Below are 22,044 nucleotides of genomic sequence, written 5' to 3'. Positions count from 1 at the left end.
CGGCTAGGAACTCTCCAACCACAAGGGATGAACTCGGGTTTCACCAGTTTCCTCATTTCCCCTCTCCCCAGCCTGTCTCAGTCAAATCCATCAAATTCAGCACCGCCTTCCTAACCTGCAATCTTCTTCCCGACCTCTCCGCCCCCACCCCAGTCTGACCTATCACCCTCACCTTGTCCTGTTTCCACCTATCACATTTCCGACGCCCCTCTCCCAAGTCCCTCCTCCCTACCTTTTATCTTAGCCTGCTGGACAAACTTTCCCCATTCCTGAAGAAGGGCTGCCTGACCTGCTGCGCTTTTCCAGCAACACATTTCCAGCTATTCCTAATCAAACCCTATCTTTCCAAATGCATGTATATCTTATCTCAATCTTCTCAAGTAACTTACCTATCACAGATGTTAGGCTTACCAGTCTACAGTTCCCAGACTTTTCTTTGCAGCCCTTCTTGAATAAGGGCACAACACTCGCTAGCCTCCAGTCTTCCGGGACCCCGCCCATGGCTAAGGATGATGCAAAAATAGCAGCCAGGGCCCCTTCAATTTCTTCTCGGTCTCTTGGATAGTACCAGGAGGTTTATCCATTTTCCAGGTCAGGACGAGGACATTTATCCACCTTCATACATTCTAATACATCCAACACCTCCCCTACTGTGATCGGACTATCTCCAAGACATGACCACTAACGTCCCCAAGTTTCCAAGTCTTCATGTCTTTCTCCACGATAAACACAGAGGAAAAATATTAATTGAGGGCCCTGCTCATCTCTTGCGGTTCTATACATAAACGTCTCCTGAATTCCTTCTTCAGTGAACTCCTGTATTTCATATACTTCCAGGAATACCCTTGATCCCACCGGCCTGTACCTGAGCCCTACCTCTCTCTCTTTTTCTGGTTAAAGCTTCAATAATCTTGTCATCCAGGGTTCCCTATTCCTGTCAACCTTGCCTTTCACCCTCACTGGTGCTGAGGACCTTCCCAGGAGGATGAAATGGGTCATCTTGTGTCTGAGGATTCTTGCAAATGTTTTAATCTTTTTCTTTTGCACTGATGTGCAAGAAACTCCCATAGTTGAGGGGTAACTGGGAAACCTCCTCTTCACGTTAGTTGTATACTTGATCCCCAATCACAGCTAGATGTTGCAAGACTGCAGAGCTTAGACTTCATCTGCTAGTTGTGGGATTGATTAACACTGACTTGTTCCAGGTGATAGTTTTAGAACTTCATCAGGTTTGAGTCATTTATAGGTACTGTGCCCAGCTGGCATTCCCAACTGCAATTCTCACGAACGGTGTGGTTGATTCCCAGGTGAGAAGGCAGTGGTAGAGTAGGGTATGTCATGCTCTGAGGTAACAGATTGTAGCTGAATACAATTCTGCTGCTGTTGCTGATGGCCAACATTACCTCATGGATACCCAGCTTTAAATTGCTTAATCTGTGTGATGTCTGTCCTATTTGGCATGATAGTGCTACACAAAATAATGGAAGGCTTCCTCAAATGGTAGGTGGGACTTTGTCTCCAGGGGACTGAGAGATAGTATTGGGGCGAATGACAGTCATGGACAGACGTGCCTGTGACAGACAGATTGGTGAAGCAAAGGTCCAGCATGTTTATCCCACATTTGGTTTCCTCACCACCTACCACAGACTCAGACGTCCTTTAAGACTCTACCAGCTCAGTCAGTAGTGGTGCCACATTGAAGTCTGGTGAACAGGACATAACTAGGGATGATGATGATGGTGTCTGAGACATTGTCTGCAAGGTATGATCCAGTGAGCTCGATTATATCAGACCGTTGTTTGACTTGTCTGTGAAACAGTTCTCAAATTTTGGCATAAGCCTTGGATGTTAATAAAGATTACTCTGCAGAGTTCATCAGAGCGCCATGCCTTTGCTGTTTCTGGTGATGAGGCCGATACAGTGCAGTCCATCTGGTTTTAGTAATACTAAGTCTCTTCTTGCCATTTCTAATCTTGGCATCAAAAGGGACAAGTCAGATTTACAGATGCAGTTCAGAAGGCCACACTTCACTTCCCTTCCCCTCCTACCACTCCCACCCTCCACCCCTCCCAACTCCCTTCTGCTTCCTGCTCCCATCCACCACACCCTTCCTCATCCTGCTCGCTTTTCTTTTGCCCACTCCCTCTGGTTCTGTTTCTCCAGGACTCACTCCCCACCCCGAGGCCAATATTCCTGGCGTGACTGCACTCTCCAGCACTGTCACTTGTGCTCTCCTCCGATTGCACAGTCTGTTGCTGGAACTGAGGCTGACATTACTGTTTAGCTGATCTTGGAACAGTTTCAGCTGTAGATGATCAATTGATCACAGCTCGCTCCCACACACAAAACCACACAAACTATTTCAATTAAAATCCCCACTAATCTCAGCTATCCTAAGGTTCTGTGATCTGGCTAGATCCTGTCAAACTGGACTCTGTACCTGGGCAATGATCAGGCACTATAATGGCCAAGAAATAATCCTTCATGATTCCAACAGGAGAGCCGACTGCTGATTCATTCCAGAGCTGCTCACTGGAGCTCTTGCAGATTGGCCTACAGTGATCCCGCCCCCAATCCCGGCTCCACCTTCAATAAGACCTCAACATTTCACTAATGCATCAAGCATCTACCTCATCCCTCCCAGGCAGAAGCAGGCAAAACCTGAGGGCTGCCCATTCCTAGCCCCAAGGATATGGCACTCCCTCTCCCAGAGGGAGGGCAACAAGACAACAGTGAGATTAGGAAGGTGACCATTGGAGATCGAGAAATGACAGTGAATATTTAGTGCTGGGAGGGCTCAGGCAAGAAATCTAGAAGCAGAATCAAAGAAAATAGAAGCTTTGGGAGGCTATTCAGCCCTTCAAGCCTCATCCAACTCAGTACCCTATTCCCACTTTCTCACTGTACTCTTTGAACCCTTTAGCTGTAAGAACACATCTAACTCCTTCTGACCACCTGATGAAGGAGCAGCACTCTGAAAGCTAGTGCTTCCAAATAAACATGTTGGTCTATAACCTGGTGCTGTGCGATCTTTGTACACCCCAGTCCAACACCGACACCTCCAAATCATAACTCCTTCTTGACCTCAACCATGTTCTATGGCAGAGAATCCCACCGGCTCACCACTTGCTGGGTGAAAACATTTCTCTTCATCTTGGTCCTAAATGGCCTACCTCATATTGTTAGACTGCAAACCCTGGTTCTGGAGTTCCAAGACATTGGGACCATCCTTCCTGCATTTACCCTGTCCAGCCCTGTTAGAATTTTACATGTTTTTATGAGAATTCCCCTACCTCATTCTTCTAAACCCCAGTGAACATAGTCCTAACTGATTCAGTCTCTCTTCATATGAAAGCCCTGATTCCTGGAATGGCAGTTTGGTAACCAACCATTGCAAGCTCTCCATAGCCAGAAGAATCTTTCCTCAGATACGAATACCAAGTCATTTTATCTCAAGTTAAATAGGAAGGAAATTGAGACAAATGAGAACACTCTAAAGAGAGTTATAAACTGAATAACACCAGGTTATAGTCCAAGAGGTTTATTTGGAAGCACTAGCTTTCGGAGCGCTGCTCCTTCATCAGGTGGTTGAAAGCTATTGCTATAACCTAGTGTTGTGCGGTTTTTAACTTTGTCCACTCCAGTCCAACACCAGTACTTCCAAGATACTCTAAAGATAGGCATGTTCAGACAAACTGATCAAATGGGGATGGGGGGCAGGTGGGGAGCAAGATTTGGTGATATATATTAAAAGCAACAGACTAACAGATGCAAGGAGATGTGAAGTACAGGCTGTATTGTAAGGGTCAATGCCTGGAACGGTCATGAGTGAATGCTTCAATCAGTTTCAGTATCCTGGAATTGGTAACAAGTGAAGCCAGGAGTGGTTAAGGGAACAAATTGCGACAAAGTGTATTCAGCACATCGAGACTCTCATAAAGCAGAAGGGCGACATTGTGCTGTGCCTGGAAGGGGCTCCAATGCAGCCGAAACTCGCTCACTTGCTCAGTATTGACCACCTTTCTCTTTCTCTCCCCCACACAGCCTGCAATTATGACTCATTAATGCCAGGGTTGCATTGCCCAGAAATATTGTGTTGACCTTCCAAGAAACCTGCTGGGCTCAGCTGATCAACTGAAATCACAGGAACGGAATCACGGCAGAAGCCTACACTGTACAGCAATTCATTCCTGCTTTTACTTTAGCTGCATCTTAGAATCATACAGTACAGAACAGGCTCTTCAGCCCATCGAGACTGCACAGCCAAAAAGTACAAACTACCTACACTCGGCCTCATGCATGAGGCCAACAGCCTTGAATGTTATTACACTTCAAGTGTTCATTCAAGTACTTTTAAAAGGTTCAGGTTACCCAACAACTACCCTCCCAGGCAGTGCATTCCCGACTCCAACTACCCTGGAGGTGAAAAAGAATTTCCCCAAGACCCCTCTAAACCACCGCCCTTCATGATAAAAGTGCACTCCTTGTTACTGACCCTTCGACTAAGAGAAACAGCAGCTTTCTATCCATGCTCACCAGGCCTTTCTTCTCTGCTCCAAAAGAAAACAACCTGAACTTATTCAGCTCTCTTCATAGCTAACCTGCTCCATCCCAGGCAGCATCCTGGTGAATCTCCTCTGCGCCCCCTCCAGTGCAATCACATCCTATTATGTGGAGACCAGACTGCCACACAGTAGTCCAGCTGGGGCCTCCCCAAAGTTCTGCACAGCTCCAACATCACCTCCTAGCTCTGACTGATAAAGTCAAGTGTCCCATATGCCTGAACTACCTATTAACCTGCCCTGCCACCTTCAGGGATCTGTGGAGAAGCACACTAAGATCACTTTGTTCCTTTGAGCTTCCCAGGATCCTGCCATTCACTGAGTACAGAGGAATCTCAATTATCCAAATGCCAATTATCCGAAAATTGGATTACCCGAAGGATAGAAACATTACATCAAAGACGTATTTCCAACAGAGGTAGTGTCTTTTGTTTACAGCGATTAACAGGCACCCTCTCCAAACGACTGACCTTTCGCCCTCTCTCTCGCCCCACATTTTCCCTGGAGTTCTACAGAGGGATGTACCCTAACCGCACCACCCCCCTCCTCCCCAGATAATGCGACCAACATTGCCCTGTACAGGGTAGAGGTGGAACCTGTCAAAGAATTGCAGTAAAGGTTGTGTGCACGCGGCTGTCGTGTGCACGCGAACGTGGCTGTATGTGTGCTGCTGCAGTCCCCTGAACGGGGAGCAGACTTTAAAACTCTGAGCCCCAGAGGAAAGGCATTTAATCAATTAACCGAATAATCGATTATCTGAACAAAACAGTCCCCGCCCATCTCGTTCAGATAATCGAGGTTCCCCTGTACCTCACACTTATCAGGGTTACCGATCTGTCTATCTGACCAATCCAATTGCATCCTCCTGTAACTTAAGACCTTCCTCCTGTAACTTAAGACCTTCCTCCTGTCAACCATGCCACCAAAATTAGTGCCTTCCACAAACGCATCATCTATCCACATTCTCATCGACATCATTTATGAAAATCACAAACAGCACCAATCCCCGATGAATGCAAATGGACACCACAAACCTTGCCCCACAAACAGCCATCTCCCACCATCGTCTGTTTCTGCCACTTGCTAAACTGTTAATTAAATACCTCACTCCATCACCCACCCACCATGCAGGAGGGCTGAACACCCAAATTTCTTATTACCTCTCACCCATTGCCTCACAGGACAGGTGCCTGTTGGGGGTTAGATACACAGTAATGTTCCCTCTATTCCTTTAAACTAAAAGTAAAGCTTTCTCTACATCATCCCCATCAAACACATCCAGAACACCAACAGCAAGGGGTTAAATACAGCATAGAGCTTCTTCTACTCTTTTATACTGAAAGTTAAGTTTCTTCTACTCTTTTAAATTCAAAATAAAGGTTTCTCGATACTGTCCCCAGCAAACACTCCCGGGACAGTTACAGCACAGGGTTATTTACAGTATAAAGCTCCCACAACACTGTCTCCATCAAACGCTCCCAAGACAGGTGTGTATGCATTGAAGGGAGTGTAATGAGAATTGATTCAAGTTGGGACTGCTCTCTCTCTGAAGAGAAGGTGACCGAGTGGAGATCTGATTAAGGTTTTAAAATCATTAAATGGGCTGGATAGCATAGATAGGGAGAAGATGTTTCCACTTGTTAAAGAAACTAGAATGAGAGGGGCATAGATTTGAAGTGATGTGCATATGAAGCAAGTGATGTGAAAAAAAATGCTTTTTCACACAGTTTGTTCGGAGTATGGAGTGCACAGCCTGGAAATATGGTGAGAGCAAGTTCAATTAATTCATACAAGAGGTTTTTCTAATAGTCATGGTGCAAGAATATGGGGATAACCCAGGAGATTAGCACAAATGGACCTGGTACAGCCACACTGAGTCGAATGGCCTCCTTCTACAGTATATTATAACAATTCTGTTACCTTGTAGTGCAGCTTTGGGTGACACAGAGTAAGGTTCCCTCTAGCTGTACAGCTAATCAAAGATAAATCTTGTTTGAGTTCAGTGGGGGGTGTGGGGTGAACATAAACTGATAGCGATAGAGCTGAATGAGCAGAAACTTTTGAAATAGGCCTGGATAAACAATGTTTAGACTGGACTATAGACCAAGAATGTTATCAGACGGATAACGGGAACAAACAGTGTTAATCTCTCTAGATCTGTCAGGAACACAGGCTCCTGGCTTGTTGTCTGATCACCCCATGAATTAAACAGAAATATATTTCAGAAATGGAACGAGAACATGCACTGTTTAGGGCGTGTCCAGCACACAGAGCAAGGCATTTACCAAGGTGTCAGCTATCTACACAGAATGGGTCATTTCTCCATGGCCCTCCCTCCACAATGCAAGCCGGACAGCCTTGCTGCTTTATGAATCTGGCATAAGAGGTGATAGTAAAACTGAGACATTGTTATAAAAGTCCATCTGCTTTAATAATGCCCTTTGGGGAAGGAAATCTAATCTTATTGAAAGAAAGGACATGTTCCTAAAACTTTTATCAATCATTCGTCAGGACAAATGCCAAACAATCACACAAATTATACTACAGGAGAAAAGGGTGCTGATTGGTTGACAACTTGATTGTTAAGTTCTTGGGCCACCTAGAACTAATCAGCTGTCCTTGCGTATCATGGCTATAGGAGGCAAAGGAAGGAACTAGAGGGGCTCTGATGCAAAATTCTAATTTCTCTCTGGCCACAGGACTGGAGGATAGACACTGAGGTCTCATTTTTCAAGAAGGGTGGTACAATCACCAGGGAATTTCAGACCAGTGAATCATAAATAAGGGTAAGGAAACTGTTGGGTGAACATTCTGAAGAGTAGAATTAATCTCCACTTGGAGAGGTTTAGAAGCATAGAAAATAGCAGGAGGTGGCCATTTGGCCCTTCAAACCTGCTCCACCATTCATTATGACCATGGCTCATTCTCCAACTCAATAGCTTATTCCCACCCATCCTCCATATCCTTTGATCCCTTTAGACCCAAGTACTATATCAAATTCATCTTGGAATTATAACATGTTTTAAGCTTGACTGCTTTTAAGGGTAGCAAATGCCACCAGCTCATCTTCTGGGTGAATTACCTTATCCTCATTTCAGTCCCTAATGCTTTACACCATATTCTGAGACAGTGACCCCTGGTTCAGGACTCCGCTCCTTCTTGCATCTATCCTGGCTAGTCCTGTCAGCATTTTCTAGGTGATTCGGAGATTCCCCCATTATTGCTCTGAACGGCAGGGAATGTAATCCTAAGCAATTCAATCTCTCCTTATACATCAGTTTTGCCATCCTAGCAATCAGTCTGGTAAACTTTTGCTGTAATGTCTCTAAGCAAAGCTGTTTGAGATAGATTCTTAAGACAGGTGTACTAACATCAGCATTCTTGAAGCAGCTAACAGTATCAGCATTAGGCCAAGATCATCCAAAGAGGAGAAAGTGAGGACTGCAGATGCTGGAGATCAGAGCTGAAAATGTGTTGCTGGAAAAGCGCAGCAGGTCAGGCAGCATCCAAGGAACAGGAGAATCGACATTTAGGGCATAAGCCCAAGATCATCCAAAACCCGGTGAAGGTCAAACAAGTGTTTCATATCTCCCAGAAGGCTACCCTCAAGAAGTGCAACATAGATGTCAAAGCATGGGAGATCCTTGTTCAGAAGAAACTGACTTGGAGGAAACTCCTGTGTGAAGGGACACAATCTTCAAGAATACCCAAAGGCAAGATGATGTAGAGAAAAGGAACCAGAGCAAGGAATGCCAACGATCTCAAGGCCAAGGACCAACTCCATCTCCCAGAAACACCTGGCAAACATGCGGTTGAAGCTGCAGTTGCAGGATCAGGCTCATCAGCCACCCCAGGAACCCATGAGCAGTGACTTGGGAATTTCCTAGGTAAACAATCACACTCGTTAACAAGTGATTGCTGGCAACGTTAGCAATAACATCCTTTCACATACAAGGAGACCAAAAGCGCGCACAATATTGCAGATGTGGCCTCACCAAGGCCCTGCATAATCACTGCAAGACATTCCTGCTCCTGTACTCGAATCCTCCCACTATGAACACCATACACCATTTATCACCCACCACACCTACAGGTTACTTTCAGTGATTGGTGTATGAGAACACATTGCACATCACCCACTCTCAATTTATAGCCAAATAATAACATTTTCCTATTTTTGCTACAAAAGTGAATAACTTCACATTTATTCACATCATACTGCATCAGTGATGCATTTATCCACTTACCCAGCTTGGCCAACTCTCTCTGAAGCATCTCTGTCTGCCTCACAGCTCACCCTCTCACCCAGCTTTAGGTCATTTGCAAATTTGGAGATATTACATGTAATTCCTTCATCACACTCATTAATATAAATTGCAAACAACTGGAGTCCTAACACTGACCCCTATGGTATCCCATTAGTCACAACCTAGCACTCAGAAAAAGATCCATATGTTTCTACTCTTTGTTTCCAATCATCAATCAATCAATCTCAATACATTTACCCCCCAATACCGTGAGCTTTAATTTGACACATTAATCTCTTATGTGGATCTTTATCAAAAGCCTTCTCAATGTCCAAATATACTACACTCACTGGCTATCCCTCATTAGCCATACTAGTTACATCCCTGAAGAATTCCACTAGATTTGTCAAACATGATTTCCCTTTCGCAAATCCAAGTTAACTCTGTCCAATCCTGTCACTGTTTTCCAAGTGCTCTGCAATTAAATCATTTGTAACAGACTCAAGCATTTTTCCCACAATTGCTCTCAGGCTAATTGGTCTATAATTGCCAGTTATCTCTTTACTTCCTTTTTTAAAACTGTGGTTAAATGAGCTACCCTCCAATCTGTGAGAACTGTTCCAAAATCGATTGAACCTTGGAAGATGGCCACCAGTGCACCCACATTGCTTAAGTACTCTGGGATGTATATTATCATCAGGCTGTGGGGATTTATCGGCCTTCAATCACATCAATTTCCCCAACACCATTTTCCTCCTAATACCGATTTCCTTCAGTTTCTCCCTCTCATTAACCCGGTGTTCCCCAACATTTCCACATGTTGTTTGTGAATGCAGAACCAAAGGGCGTTTTTAGTTGGTTAGCCATTACCTTGTCTCCCATTATAAATTATTCTGTTTCCTTTTGTAAGGGACTTAGAACATAGAACATAGAAGAATACAGCGCAGTACAGGCCCTTCGGCCATCGATGTTGCGCCGATCCAAGCCCACCTAACCTACACTAGCCCACTATCCTCCATATACCTATCCAATATATTTGGGTTTAGCAATCTTTTTTTCTTCACATACTCATGAAAAATTTTAGTCAGTTTTTATGTTCCCCGCAAACTTATTGTTACACTATTTCCTTTTCTTAATCAATCCCTTTTGTCTTCCTTTGCTGAATTCTAAACTGCCCCACTTCTCCTGTCTACTGTTTTTTCAGGTGAATCTGTATGCCTCTTCCTTGGATCTACATTAACTCTAATTTCCCACTGAAGCCATGGTTTTAGCCAACTTTCCCTTTCCACCAGACCGGAATGAACAATTGTTGCAGTTCCCACATGCGCTCTTTCAACATTTGCTATTCTTTTTCCACCATCATCCGTTTAAGTACAGTTTTGTCAGGGGGAGGGCAATCCTAACAAATTTAAATCACATTTTAGAGAAGGTTAATGGGTGTGTAGATGGGGCCAGTGCAATTGATGTAGTTGGCAAAACCTTTCCTTCTGTGGGAAACTGAGAGGAGGTAAAGGCACATGGAATTCAGGGCAACTTGGTAAGTTACATCCCAAATTGGCTTAGTAGTGGGAGACAGGGTGATGAGAAAAGAGTTTTAAAGAGATTTCTTTAAGAGATCAGGAGCTGGTATCCAGAGGTATATCACAGGGATCAGTGCTGGGTCCAAAAGGATACAAAAGAAAATGTGGAGATGACGACAATAGGTTTGCACATTACATGAAGATTTGCCTCATGGTTAACAGTGAGGAAGGTGGTTTTGGATTATAGGAAAATATAGACAAGTTGGTCCGATGGGCAGATCAGTGGCAGATGGAATTTAACCCGGAGATGTGTGAGATGATGCATTTTGGAAAAAGGAACAAGATATGGAAGTACTCAACGTATGGCAGGACACCATGAAGAAGAGAGATCTTGGGATGTTTGTCCACATATCCCAGAATTTGCAGGACAGGTTCATAGAATCCCTACACCGTAGTTCACCTTGCTTATACATCTTTGGACTGTGGGAAGAAACTGGAGCACCGGGTGGAAACCCACGCAGACGCAGGGAGATGTGCAAACTCCACACAGTCACCCATGATTGGAACTGAACCCAGGTCCCTGGCATTGTGAGGCAGCATTGCTAACCACTAAGCCACTGTGCCACTCATTCTTAACTAGGTTAATCGGGTGGTTAAAAAGGCATACAGGATACTTGCCCATAGCAGTCATGGCATAGAATATAACAGCAGGGAAGTTAATGTTGGAGCTGAACAGGATTTTGGTTAAGCCACAGCTTGAGTGCTATGTATAGTATTGGTTAGTGCACTGTGGGAAGGATGGGTCTGGACTAGAGAGGGTGCAGAGGAGACTCACAAGGATGTTGTCAGGGATGAAGCAATATAGTGAAGCGAGGCTGGATAAGCTTGCATTGTTTTATTTGGAACACTGATGGGACACCTGATGCAGGTGTATAAGAGATTATGAAGTGTTTGGTTATGGTAGACAGGAAGCAACTGTTTCCTTTTAGTTGAAAGGGGGAATAATTTTAAGGTGAAGGGCAGAAGTCTAGGCGGGGATTTGCAGAAAAATGTTTCCATTCAGAGGGTCGTGGGATTCTGGAATGCATGCCTGGGAGGACGGAGAGATGGGAAATTTTACAAGTTTTTAAAAATATACTTGGATGAGCCTTGAAATGTCATAACATTCAAGGTTATGGGGCAAATGCTGGAAAGTGGGAATAACGTAGGTTGGTCTGTGCAGAACCGATAGGCCAAGGGCCCCCTTCAGCACTGTATGATCTATGACTCTACATGAGAATCCTTACCCACAACACTGATCTTTGACTTCACTTTGAAATGGCCAACCTATTGCATCCAACCCAGTGCACTGGTTTCAGAATACAGCCACCTCCAATACCAATCTATAATGTTTGAGCAGCCCAGGCATGTACGCATTGATAGGTATGGTGCGATTGGTAGCCTTATTCACACAGGCAGGGTGGATGCTGAAGGGGTTGTAAATCTGTGGAATTCTCTAAACCAGTGACCAATGGAGATCAATGAACATAGCCAAGACTGAGTTATGTAGAATTTTGAGTGACAAAAATTATTGGGAAAATGGGACTGAGATCACAACAGATCAGCAAAGCTCCTACTGAACGGTGCAACAAGTTTGAAGGGTTCCTATTTCTATAATCTCTCAGCACCATTGTCCCGGGAGTTAAGTTGAAGATAGGTTGGAACATACCTATATCATCAGGGGAACTCCAAGAAGCACTGCCTTGGGAAAGGCTGGTCCAGCTCGAATCCTCGTCACTAGCTGCGGTATTTTTCATTCCAAATAAGAGACACGAGCTTTTCCGATGGTCACTAGGTGCGTCCAATGGGTTGGTCAGTCCGGCCTTTTCATCTTCCACTGGCTGCTCTCCATGTGTCTTGGAGCCTGACCGGATTTCAGAGGGTTGACTTGCTGAATCTGACTCATATGCCTCAAATTCTCCCTGATCCAACTGGATGACCAATGGCTGTCCTTTGTCAGAATTCCCACCACATGCGTTGAGGGAAAGTTCCAGGCCCATGTAGTAACTGAGAAAGCCTTTACTTTGGGAAACAGCCTGGTTCACTGCTTGCTCCTTGTCTGCCGATTCTGGCTGCTCCTTCTTTGCAGAGCTCTCAGTCTCTTCTGTTCTCAAGGTGACGTTCCAATTCTGGTCTTTCCTCTCGTTCTCAGCAGCCTTGCGCATCTGGTTTCGTCCGTCCTTCAGCCACTTGCTGTTGGCAGTCTCATCAGCCAGTCCCATAGCAGTCTGAAGGTCAGTAGAAGCATAAACCTTACGACCTTTAGGTGGTGTCGATCTCTTGATGTCAGCATTAAGCAGCTCGTTGTGTGATGAACGTAGATTGAGAGTCAGTGTCGGGGTTACACAGCTGGTGACATTCACCAGGCCTGTCTGGTTACTGACAGAGCTAGACATAGCGCCTCGATCACCCTGAAATGAAACAGAGCAAATATTCAACAGCAACCAACTACCCGCCACAAAGTTTCACAGATCGCCATTCAGCCCATCCGGTGGTGGTCAGTTGTCATTCTCATCTATCAAAGTAAATACAGATCCGATTAAATCCAGCTTTTACAAATACAGGTTCAAATAGCAGCTGACAGGAAAGGGGCTCTGACTTGGCTAGGGAGATTGGCCTGATTTTGATCACTTTGACAAAGACTTGTCCTGCCGTCAGCACAAGATTTCAATCAGCAAATTGGGCCATTCATGTGTTCCTTTTTATTCATTATCAGGATGAGTTTGTTGCTGGCTAGCCCAGTATTTGTTACCCATCATTAAATGCCCTTTTGGTATCTGTAGAATTACTGTCAGTTGTGAAGGTGTTGCTGATTGACGGTGCTGTAAAGATAACTGGCTAGTGACACACTGTACTTCAGCTGTCATCCTGAACGGTCACTAAATTCAATTTTCACTGAAGAATTTTGTCTGTTTACAGTAAGGAAGCAGCCAACAATACACACTGCCAATTTACACAGTAAGATACCACAGCCTGCAAGGGAGATGAACATCCACATATTCAACAAAAGGTAATGATTAAAGGAGGAACGTTCATGAGAACATTCTCCACTTTCCCAAAACTCTGGAGGAACATTCTGCATCTACCCACAAGATAGGTGGGCCCAAATTTAAATGTACCCTTTGATTAACAGTACTCCACCAGTGCAGCACTCCATCAGTACATACCATCCAACAGTGCAGCACTCTCAATAATGATCATCTGACAGTGCGGCACTTCCTCAGCACTGACTCTTCAACAGTGCACTGCTCCCTCTGTGGCAATCCCTCAGCACTGTCCCTGTAACATGCAGTTAATGGTAGCATTACGGTAAGGTCACAGAAATAATAATCCAGAGCCCCAGGCTTGCTCTTGGTCAAAATCCTGGAGCTCCTTCCGTAAGGGCATTGTGGGTCTACTTACAGCACGTGGATTACAGCAGTTCAAGGCGGTAGCTCAGCTCCACCTTCTCAAGGGGCAACTAGGGCCAGGCAATAAATGTTGGGCCCAGAGTGACTCCCACATCCCACAAGTGAATAAAAAATATTCTCAGAGCATACATTCAAATTAAAGATACAGACAGTCTACTTTGAATTCAATTAATAAAAATCAGGAATTTAAATTGCCAGCCAATGATGACAAAGAAATAACTGTCAACTGTCATTAAAATCCTTCTGGTTCACTCATGTTCTTTAGTGATGGAAATCTGTCTTCCTTACCTGGTCTGGCAGCAAACTCTGACACAAAGGAAAGAAGCTAGATGGTCACTCAGTATTGGACGAGGCACTGGAAACAATAACCACAAATGCAGCTCTATCAGTCATGCAAAGTCATCCTTAACAACATCAGGGAGATTACTGAACTGAGAGAACTGTCTCACAGACTAAGAGAAAGTGAGGACAGCAGATGCTGGAGAGTCAGAGTCGAAAAGTGTGGCGCTGGAAAAGCACAGATCAGGCAGCATCTGAGGAGCAGGAGAGTCGACGTTTCAGGCATAAGTCCTTCATCAGGAATGTCTTACAGACTGTCAAGCAATAGCCTACCACAGTCATACTCAAGGAATCATATCTTACAGACAATGCCCCAGACAACATCATCACCTCCCTGGGTATGATCTGTCCCAACTGCACAATGGTTTACAGTGAGGGAGTTGCTCTGGGAGTCCACAATAATGACTCCACATCCCATGAAGTCTCATGACATCAAGTAAAACATGGGTAAGGAAACCGCCTGCCATTTACTACATACCACCAGGTCTTGCCTGACGAATCAGGACCACTCAATACTGCATAACACTCAGAGGAAGCACTGATGGTGGCAAGGGCAGAGAATATTCTGTTTGAAGGATTGTCAGTATCAATCACAAAGACTGGCTTGGCAGCACCACTACTGATTGAGTTAGCTGCTAGACTGAGTCTAGCTGAGGGTACCAAAAATTTGACCTCATCCTTACCAACCAACTGGCTGCTGACACATCTGTCCATGACAGAATTAGTAAAAGCACAGTCCTTGTGAACACAAAGGCTTGCTTTCACATTGAGAAACCCAGACATCATGTTGTGTGGGCACTATCACTGTGCAAAATGGGACAGATTTCAAACAGATCTAGCAAGTTAAAATTGGGCACCTGCGACGCATCATGGGTCAACAGCAACAGCAAAATTAGTGTTCCATACACAACCTGGAACCCCATGGCCTGGCATATCCCCTATTTTACCACTACCATCAAAACAGGGGATCAACCTGGTTCAATAGAGAGTGCAATTAAAATTCTGACTGCACCCCATAGTTAGAAAAAAAAATTCACACCAGGTCTTGCCATTAAAGGATGATTTACATTACATTGTTTCTAGAGATGATCAGGTCACTGCATTGTCTCTTGAGTGGCATCTGACTGCGAGGGAGTGGCTGGGGGTTGTCTTGTGGGCATTACTGACTGTGATGTAAAGATTTTGTATAAAGGAAGGACTGTTCCCTTTGTCAGAGAGATCTCCTGATACGGTTTCCCAAGCATGGCGAAGAGTGTCAAGTGACCCTCCAAAAGCCTGTGCATGCTCAGTAAATGTTGGTTGTTCACAGAAGTTGGCTTATTACAGTTGCACTGAGTGTGTAAGAATCTCAAGAAAAAGAACCTAACATTTGGTGACAGCGGTGGGATTCCAACATACATGGAACTTCTAGGTGGACTGAATAAGTGATCGTCTGAGTGCCAGTTGTGTGAGATGGGTAAGATTTACCTTGACCTCTCTCCTTAACCTACCACTCAGTCGACACCTCATCCCCAAGGACTCTGTGGTGACGGAATCTCTGAGGTAACTTACACACTTGCACGCCAAGTTCGATTTCACAATCATAAGTTACTGGGAAGGGAGGTTAAAGTCCCCCCTGGAATTCAGAGATTAACGTCCCCCTGGGGAGAAAAAAAAGAGGTTGGAGTTCTCCAGTAGTGAGGTTTGAGGCTCCAGAACATAGAGTATAAAATAATATAAAATTACTGTGTCTGTTTCAACCACTCTACCTTAGACCGGTTGTTGAGAAGAGAATTCCCCCACATGAATGCCTGGACCCTGAAGTGGGTGTGGAGACTAAAGACACTGGACTAGTATATAGAAATCTGTGTGTGTGATTTGACTCAAGACCTTAATTCGTATTGTGCTGACTGTAATTTCGGACAGGACAATGCAATGAGTCCAGCAATGGCCAATGGCTCTATTTGAATGATTCCTAGCTGGCAGGACTGTTTAAAGATCGACTGGTAGATACAAAAAAATTAAACCTCAAGGAAAAACCTACATGTGAATACTGCTGGCAAACTTTGCTTAAGGAATTAGGAAAGTAGAAGACTTGAAATTAAACTTTAGGGGGAGCGGCTTGGACTGTGGTGCCATGTGGTCCGCTGCGAGGGTTTTCTCTTTTTATAAGTGTAATTTCATCAAGAGGATGCAACTGATCTTTTTTTCCTTCGCAGTCTCGTCCAGTGATGGAATAACATTCCTCATTCCAGTTTCCACCTAGATGAAGATGTTTTAATAGTCTTTTAGTGTGCGCAAGCCAGATGCTGTAGGATTCACAGAGCTTTACGAACCTTGGACCAATGCTTATGTATTTTTTTCTGTGCCATAATGGTTGATTAAGAGTCTGTGGACATGATTTATTTTTGTCAAAATCTAGTGTAGATCTTTTTGGGGCCACCTCCTCCACCTATTTGACTCCTCAGCTTCCATTTCATGGATAACCACTAGGTGAACTAAGGGGGTCTCAAATGTGCCACATTTTGTCCCCCATATTAAAATTCTGACCAGAGGCTCTTCAAAACAAGAAATGCTGAAAGTAAGGTTGTACTAATACTTGGGTCGAAAAAGGAAGTTTCTAAATAAATTATGCCATACTGAAAGTGTTTAATATTTAAATATTTGGTTTGTTAAAGTACTGATTCAGAAAATAATCAAAGTAACTGTTTTGCCTCATTTGAGTTAAGATCTCAATTCAATGTGCTTTGTGGGCTATGTAATAGCACAGATTTTGTTTTTACATTAATGGTCACAACATTAGGTCCTTTTAAAATGATCAAACATGTAACCTTAAAACAAATTGATTGAGGTCCTTGAGCCCGTGATCTGTATGAAATTTTACAATGCCGATTTTTTAAAAATTGTGTCAGTGGTCATGCTTTAGCCAGATGAGAGTAATGTATTAAAATATCTTTGTTTTTTTTTAATGCTGAGTGTTCACACAAAGAAAAGTGCATTGTAATTTTGATGTTTTGTTAAGATTTTAGAGAATATTAGAACTTGAGGCTGAGCTGTTTCAGTTCTGTTAATTATTGTTAAGACTTCAGTGCCCCCCTTCATATTGCAAATTCAAAGAATGCTGATCTCTACCAAAGTTGTACAGTTAATGGTCTGTAACCACTGTAATTCCAACTGTCTTATTTGGCAAGTTTCATTTGGAGAACATATTTTAATATGTTCTTCATTTGTTTCCCACGAATGAGAGATTTAAATGTGAACTGAAACTGCCTCTTCAATGGCTAAGGCACAGCAAACATTGTTGTTTTCTTGCTGTTCCAGATTTTTGAAATACTTTACCTGACAGCTTTCACATTAGCTAAGTATTAATTTGTTAAAGGAAAATAATTATTGAATAAGCTGAATTGGGTCCCCTGAGGGTTTGATTTTAGGACCATTGGTTGTTGTTTATAATTGACTGAATTGTTTAGGCAGCAAAATTTAGAAGTTTGTGGATTGTAGAAAACTTGATAATGACATAAATATGAACAGAATAACAGACTTCAAGTCGACTAAGAATGTTGAAAAAGGCAGACACGATTTAGTGTAGTTTCTTGATCAGTGGTGCTGGAAGAGCACAGCAGTTCAGGCAGCATCCAAGGAGCAGCAAAATCGACGTTTCGGGCAAAAGCCCTTCATCAGGAATAAAGGCAGTGAGCCTGAAGCGTGGAAAGATAAGCTAGGGGAGGTTGGGGGTGGGGAGAGAGTAGCATAGAGTACAATAGGTGAGTGGGGAGGAGATGAAGGTGATAGGTCAGGGAGGAGAAGGTGGAGTGGATAGGTGGAAAAGGAGCTAGGCAGGTCGGACAAGTCCGGACAAGTCATGGGGACAGTGCTGAGCTGGAAGTTTGGAACTAGGGTAAGGTGGGGAAAGGTGAAATGAGGAAGCTGTTGAAGTCCACATTGATGCCCTGGGGTTGAAGAGTTCTGAGGCGGAAGATGAGGCGTTCTTCCTCCAGGCGTCTGGTGGTGAGGGAGCGGCGGTGAAGGAGGCCCAGGACCTCCATGTCCTTGGCAGAGTGGGAGGGGGAGTTGAAATGTTGGGCCACCGGGCGGTGTGGTTGATTGGTGTGACAAATATGTGACTGTCTTCATATTGCTATCTATCTTGGCAAGAAAGGAATGAGAGGGGAAATGCAATGATACTTTCAGCAACTAACGTCTCTAAAATTTCTCCAATCACAGGTAAAGCATGCCTTCGGACCACCACCCGCTCCTCCACAACCTGATCCAACGGATTCAGTCAGCTCCCCAGTCATGAGCATGAAAAGTCAAGCAGCTAACAACGGGGAAGAGAAGATCTGTATGCTTTTTGTTAGTAGCCTGCGTATGGATATTAAACGACATGAGCTTTACCTTGTTTTTCAATCATTTAAGGGACATGAAGGTTCACTGACCAAGCTAACATCACAACAGCCAGTTGGCTTTGTTACATTTAACAACAGAGCAGGAGCAGAAGCTGCAAAGGAGGCTGCGTTCACCGAGCCTGCTGCTGCTGAACTGCACACTCCGATGCATTGGTATCCTCCATCTGAAGCATCTCCATAAGCATGGAAGTCGTCAGTTTTGTTCAGTATTTAACTGCCCTTACCCAAGAATTCAGAGATCTCCATGGTTTGGTATGCAAGGACTGACTGGATTTTGTTTTCAGTTTGGAGTTTACTGAAGGAGATTTTGGATAACTGGCTCATTTCCACTCGACTTGAAGGGGTAGAGTGGTCACTAAGGAAGTGGGACGATCTTGCAGATTCTATCCACTGCATGGACTACTGATTTCTATTCTTATTATCACTGCATGTTGTGCGTTAATAACTTTCTTATGTACTAACTGTAAGATTCTTAGGAATAAGCTGGTAGTGCCATCTAGATGGTTATCATAGAATGATAAAAGGGGGGAATGAGATATTAAAGAGTTAATTTGCTCTGCTGACCTGCAAGAAATTGAATACCCCAGGGGTAGAGTGGGATGTCTCTGTCTCACGGGTAGAGTGTAAGGAATTTACATCCCCATCCCTTGCCATTCACAGCCATTTGCATGGCCATTTCCTAGTTATTCAGAGCCATTTGTACCATCATCACCTATTCGAAATCTATTAGAACATTGCAATTAAATTTCTGACTGCACCCCATAGTTACAAAAAAAATACAATTCACACCAGGTCTTGCCATTAAAGGATTACATTGTTTCTGGAGATGATCAGGACACTGCATTGTCTCTTGAGTGGCATCTGACTGTGAGGGAGTGGCTGGGGGTTGTCTTGTGGACATTACCGAGTGTGATGTAAAGATTTTGTATAAAGGAAGGCCTGTTCCCTTTGTTCAGAGAGATCTCCTGATACGGTTTTGCAAGCTTGGCGAAGAGTGTCAAGTGATCCTCCAAAAGCCAGTGCTTGCTCAGTAAATCTTCGAGGAGAAAGTGAGGACTGCAGATGCTGGAGATCAGAGCTGAAAATGTGTTGCTGGAAAAGCGCAGCAGGTCAGGCAGCATCCAGGGAACAGGAGAATCGACGTTTCGGGCATAAGCCCTTCTTCAGGAATGTTAAGAAGGGCTTATGCCCAAAACATCGATTCTCCTGTTCCTTGGATGCTGCCTGACCTGCTGCGCTTTTCCAGCAACACATTTTCAGCTTGCTCAGTAAATGTTGGTTGTTCACAGGAGTTGGCTTATTGCAGTTGTATCAAGTGTGTAAGAATCTCAAGGAAGAGAACATAGCAAGAGGAGGAGGTTTCACATAGGCCCCCATCTTCAACCATGTGGGAACAAAGCACATCAGTGTAAAGGACAAGTGTGAAGCATTTGCAACATTCTTCAGCCAGAAACGCCACTGTCCTGAGGTCCCCAGCTTTAATGCCAGTCTTTAGTCAATTCAACAGACTCCACAAAGAAAAACTGAAGCTACTGGATACCTCAAAGGTTATTGATCCTGACAGCATTCCAACAACAGTACTGATGACATGTGTTCCAGAACATTGTACCCCAACCTAGCTGTTCCTGTATAGCAACAACACTAGTATCTAGCTAACATTGTGGAAAATTGTCCAAGTTTATCCTGTACAAAAAGCAAAACAAATCCAACCCAGACAATTATTGCTCCATCAGTCTAATCTCGATCATCATTAAACTGGTGGAAGGAGTCATCAATATCACTACAAAGCAGTTGTTGCTAAGCAATAACCTGCTCAGTGATTTTCAGATTGGGTTCTGCCAAATTCAGCTCCTGAACTCCTGACAGCCTGAGTCCAGAGATGAGGTCAGAGTGACTGTCCTGGAGTTAAAGGCTGTATTTAAATGGATTTCGCATTAGGGAATCCGAACAAAGCTGGAGTCAAAAGGGATAACTCTCTGTGAAGTCAAACTTAGACAAAGCAAGATGGCTGTGGTTGTTAGAAGTCAGTCTCTCAGCTCCAGGACACTGCTGCAGGAGTTCCTCAGGGTAGTGTCCCAGATAAAACCAAATTCAGTTACTTTATCAATGACCTTCCCTTGCACAATGTTCAGCACCATTTGCGATCCCTTAGATGTTGAAGCAGTCCATGTCCAAATGCAGCAAGACCTGGACAATATCCAGGCTTGGATTGATAAGCAGTAAGTAACATTTACACCACACAAGGACCAGGCAATGATCAGCTCCAACAAGTGAGAATTTAACCATCTCTCCATGATATTGAACAGCATAACCATCACTGACTCCCCAATGCCCCTCATTGCTGGCTCAACAACCTCAAACTCCCTTCCTATAAGCACCGTGGTGTTCCTCTACCCCAAGATCTGCAGAGGTTATTGAAGACAACTCACTACCATTTTCTCCAGGACAATTAAGAATGGGAAACAAATGCTGACTCAGCCAGCAACACCCACATCCCATGAATGAATATAAAATATGTTCAGCACTCCTTCAGTGTTGACACCTAATGTACCTGCCCTGGAATGTTGGATGGGGCACAGTGGGGGCAGCTTTAGAGTCGTAGAGATGTACAGCATGGAAACAGACCCTTCGGTCCAACCCATCCATGCCAACCAGATATCCCAACCCCAATCTAGTCCCACCTGCCAGCACCTGGCCTGTATCCTTCCAAACCCTTCCTATTCATATACCCGTCCAAATGTCTTTGAAATGTTGCAATTGTACCAGCCTCCACCACATCCTCTGGCAGCTCATTCCATACACGTACCACCATCTGCGTGAAAACGTTGCCCCTTAGGTCTCTTTTATATCTTTCCCCTCTCACCCTAAACCTATGCCCTCTAGTTCTGGACTCCCCAACCCCAGGGAAAATACTTTGTCTATTTAGCCTATCCATGCCCCTCAATTTTGTAAACCTCTATAAGGTCACCCCTCAGCCTTTGACGCTCCGGGGAAAACAGCCCCATCCTGTTCAGCCTCTCCCTGTAGCTCAGATTCTCCAACCCTGGCAACATCCTTGTAAATCTTTTCTGAACCTTTTCAGGTTTCACAACATCTTTCCGATTGGAAGGAGATCAGAATTACACACAATATTCCAAACAGTGGCCTAACCAATGCCCTCCCAACTCCTGTACTCAATACTCTGACCAATAAAGGAACGCATACCAAACGCCTTCTTCACTATCCTATCTACCTGCGACTCCACTTTCAAGGAGCTATGAACCTGCACTCCAAGGTCTCTTTGATCAGCAACACTCCGTAGGACCTTACCATTAAGTGCAGAGGTCCTGCTAAGATTTGCTTTCCCAAAATGCAGCACCTCGCATTTATCTGAATTAAACTCCATCTGCCACTTCTCAGCCCATTGGCCCATCTGGTCCAGATCCTGTTGTAATCTGAGGTAACCCTCTTCACTGTCCACTACACCTCCAATTTTGGTGTCATCTGCAAACTTACTAACTGTACCTCTCATGCTCGCATCCAAATCATTTATGTAAATGACA

General features: G+C 44.2%; 1 protein-coding gene across 6 annotated transcripts in view; it reads right to left on the bottom strand.

Moving 5' to 3' along the window:
* Positions 1-22,044, bottom strand: part of apbb1 (amyloid beta (A4) precursor protein-binding, family B, member 1 (Fe65)) — a 127,981-nt gene that overhangs the window by 83,418 nt on the left and 22,519 nt on the right. For 3 of the 6 annotated variants that reach the window (XM_043692584.1, XM_043692581.1, XM_043692580.1), the window contains one exon: positions 12,038-12,779. In XM_043692584.1, the coding sequence (XP_043548519.1) occupies positions 12,038-12,764 (727 nt within the window). In that variant the 5' untranslated portion in view covers positions 12,765-12,779. Of the gene's footprint in view, positions 1-12,037; positions 12,780-14,066; positions 14,134-22,044 lie in introns of those variants that run through there. The other 3 variants (XM_043692582.1, XM_043692583.1, XM_043692585.1) reach the window with 2 other exon arrangements.

This window comes from Chiloscyllium plagiosum, chromosome 6 (assembly GCF_004010195.1).
Source record: "Chiloscyllium plagiosum isolate BGI_BamShark_2017 chromosome 6, ASM401019v2, whole genome shotgun sequence".
Taxonomy (NCBI): domain Eukaryota; kingdom Metazoa; phylum Chordata; class Chondrichthyes; order Orectolobiformes; family Hemiscylliidae; genus Chiloscyllium; species Chiloscyllium plagiosum.
Note: the sequence above shows the minus strand (reverse complement) of the source record. Positions and strands in the feature narration are given on the sequence as shown.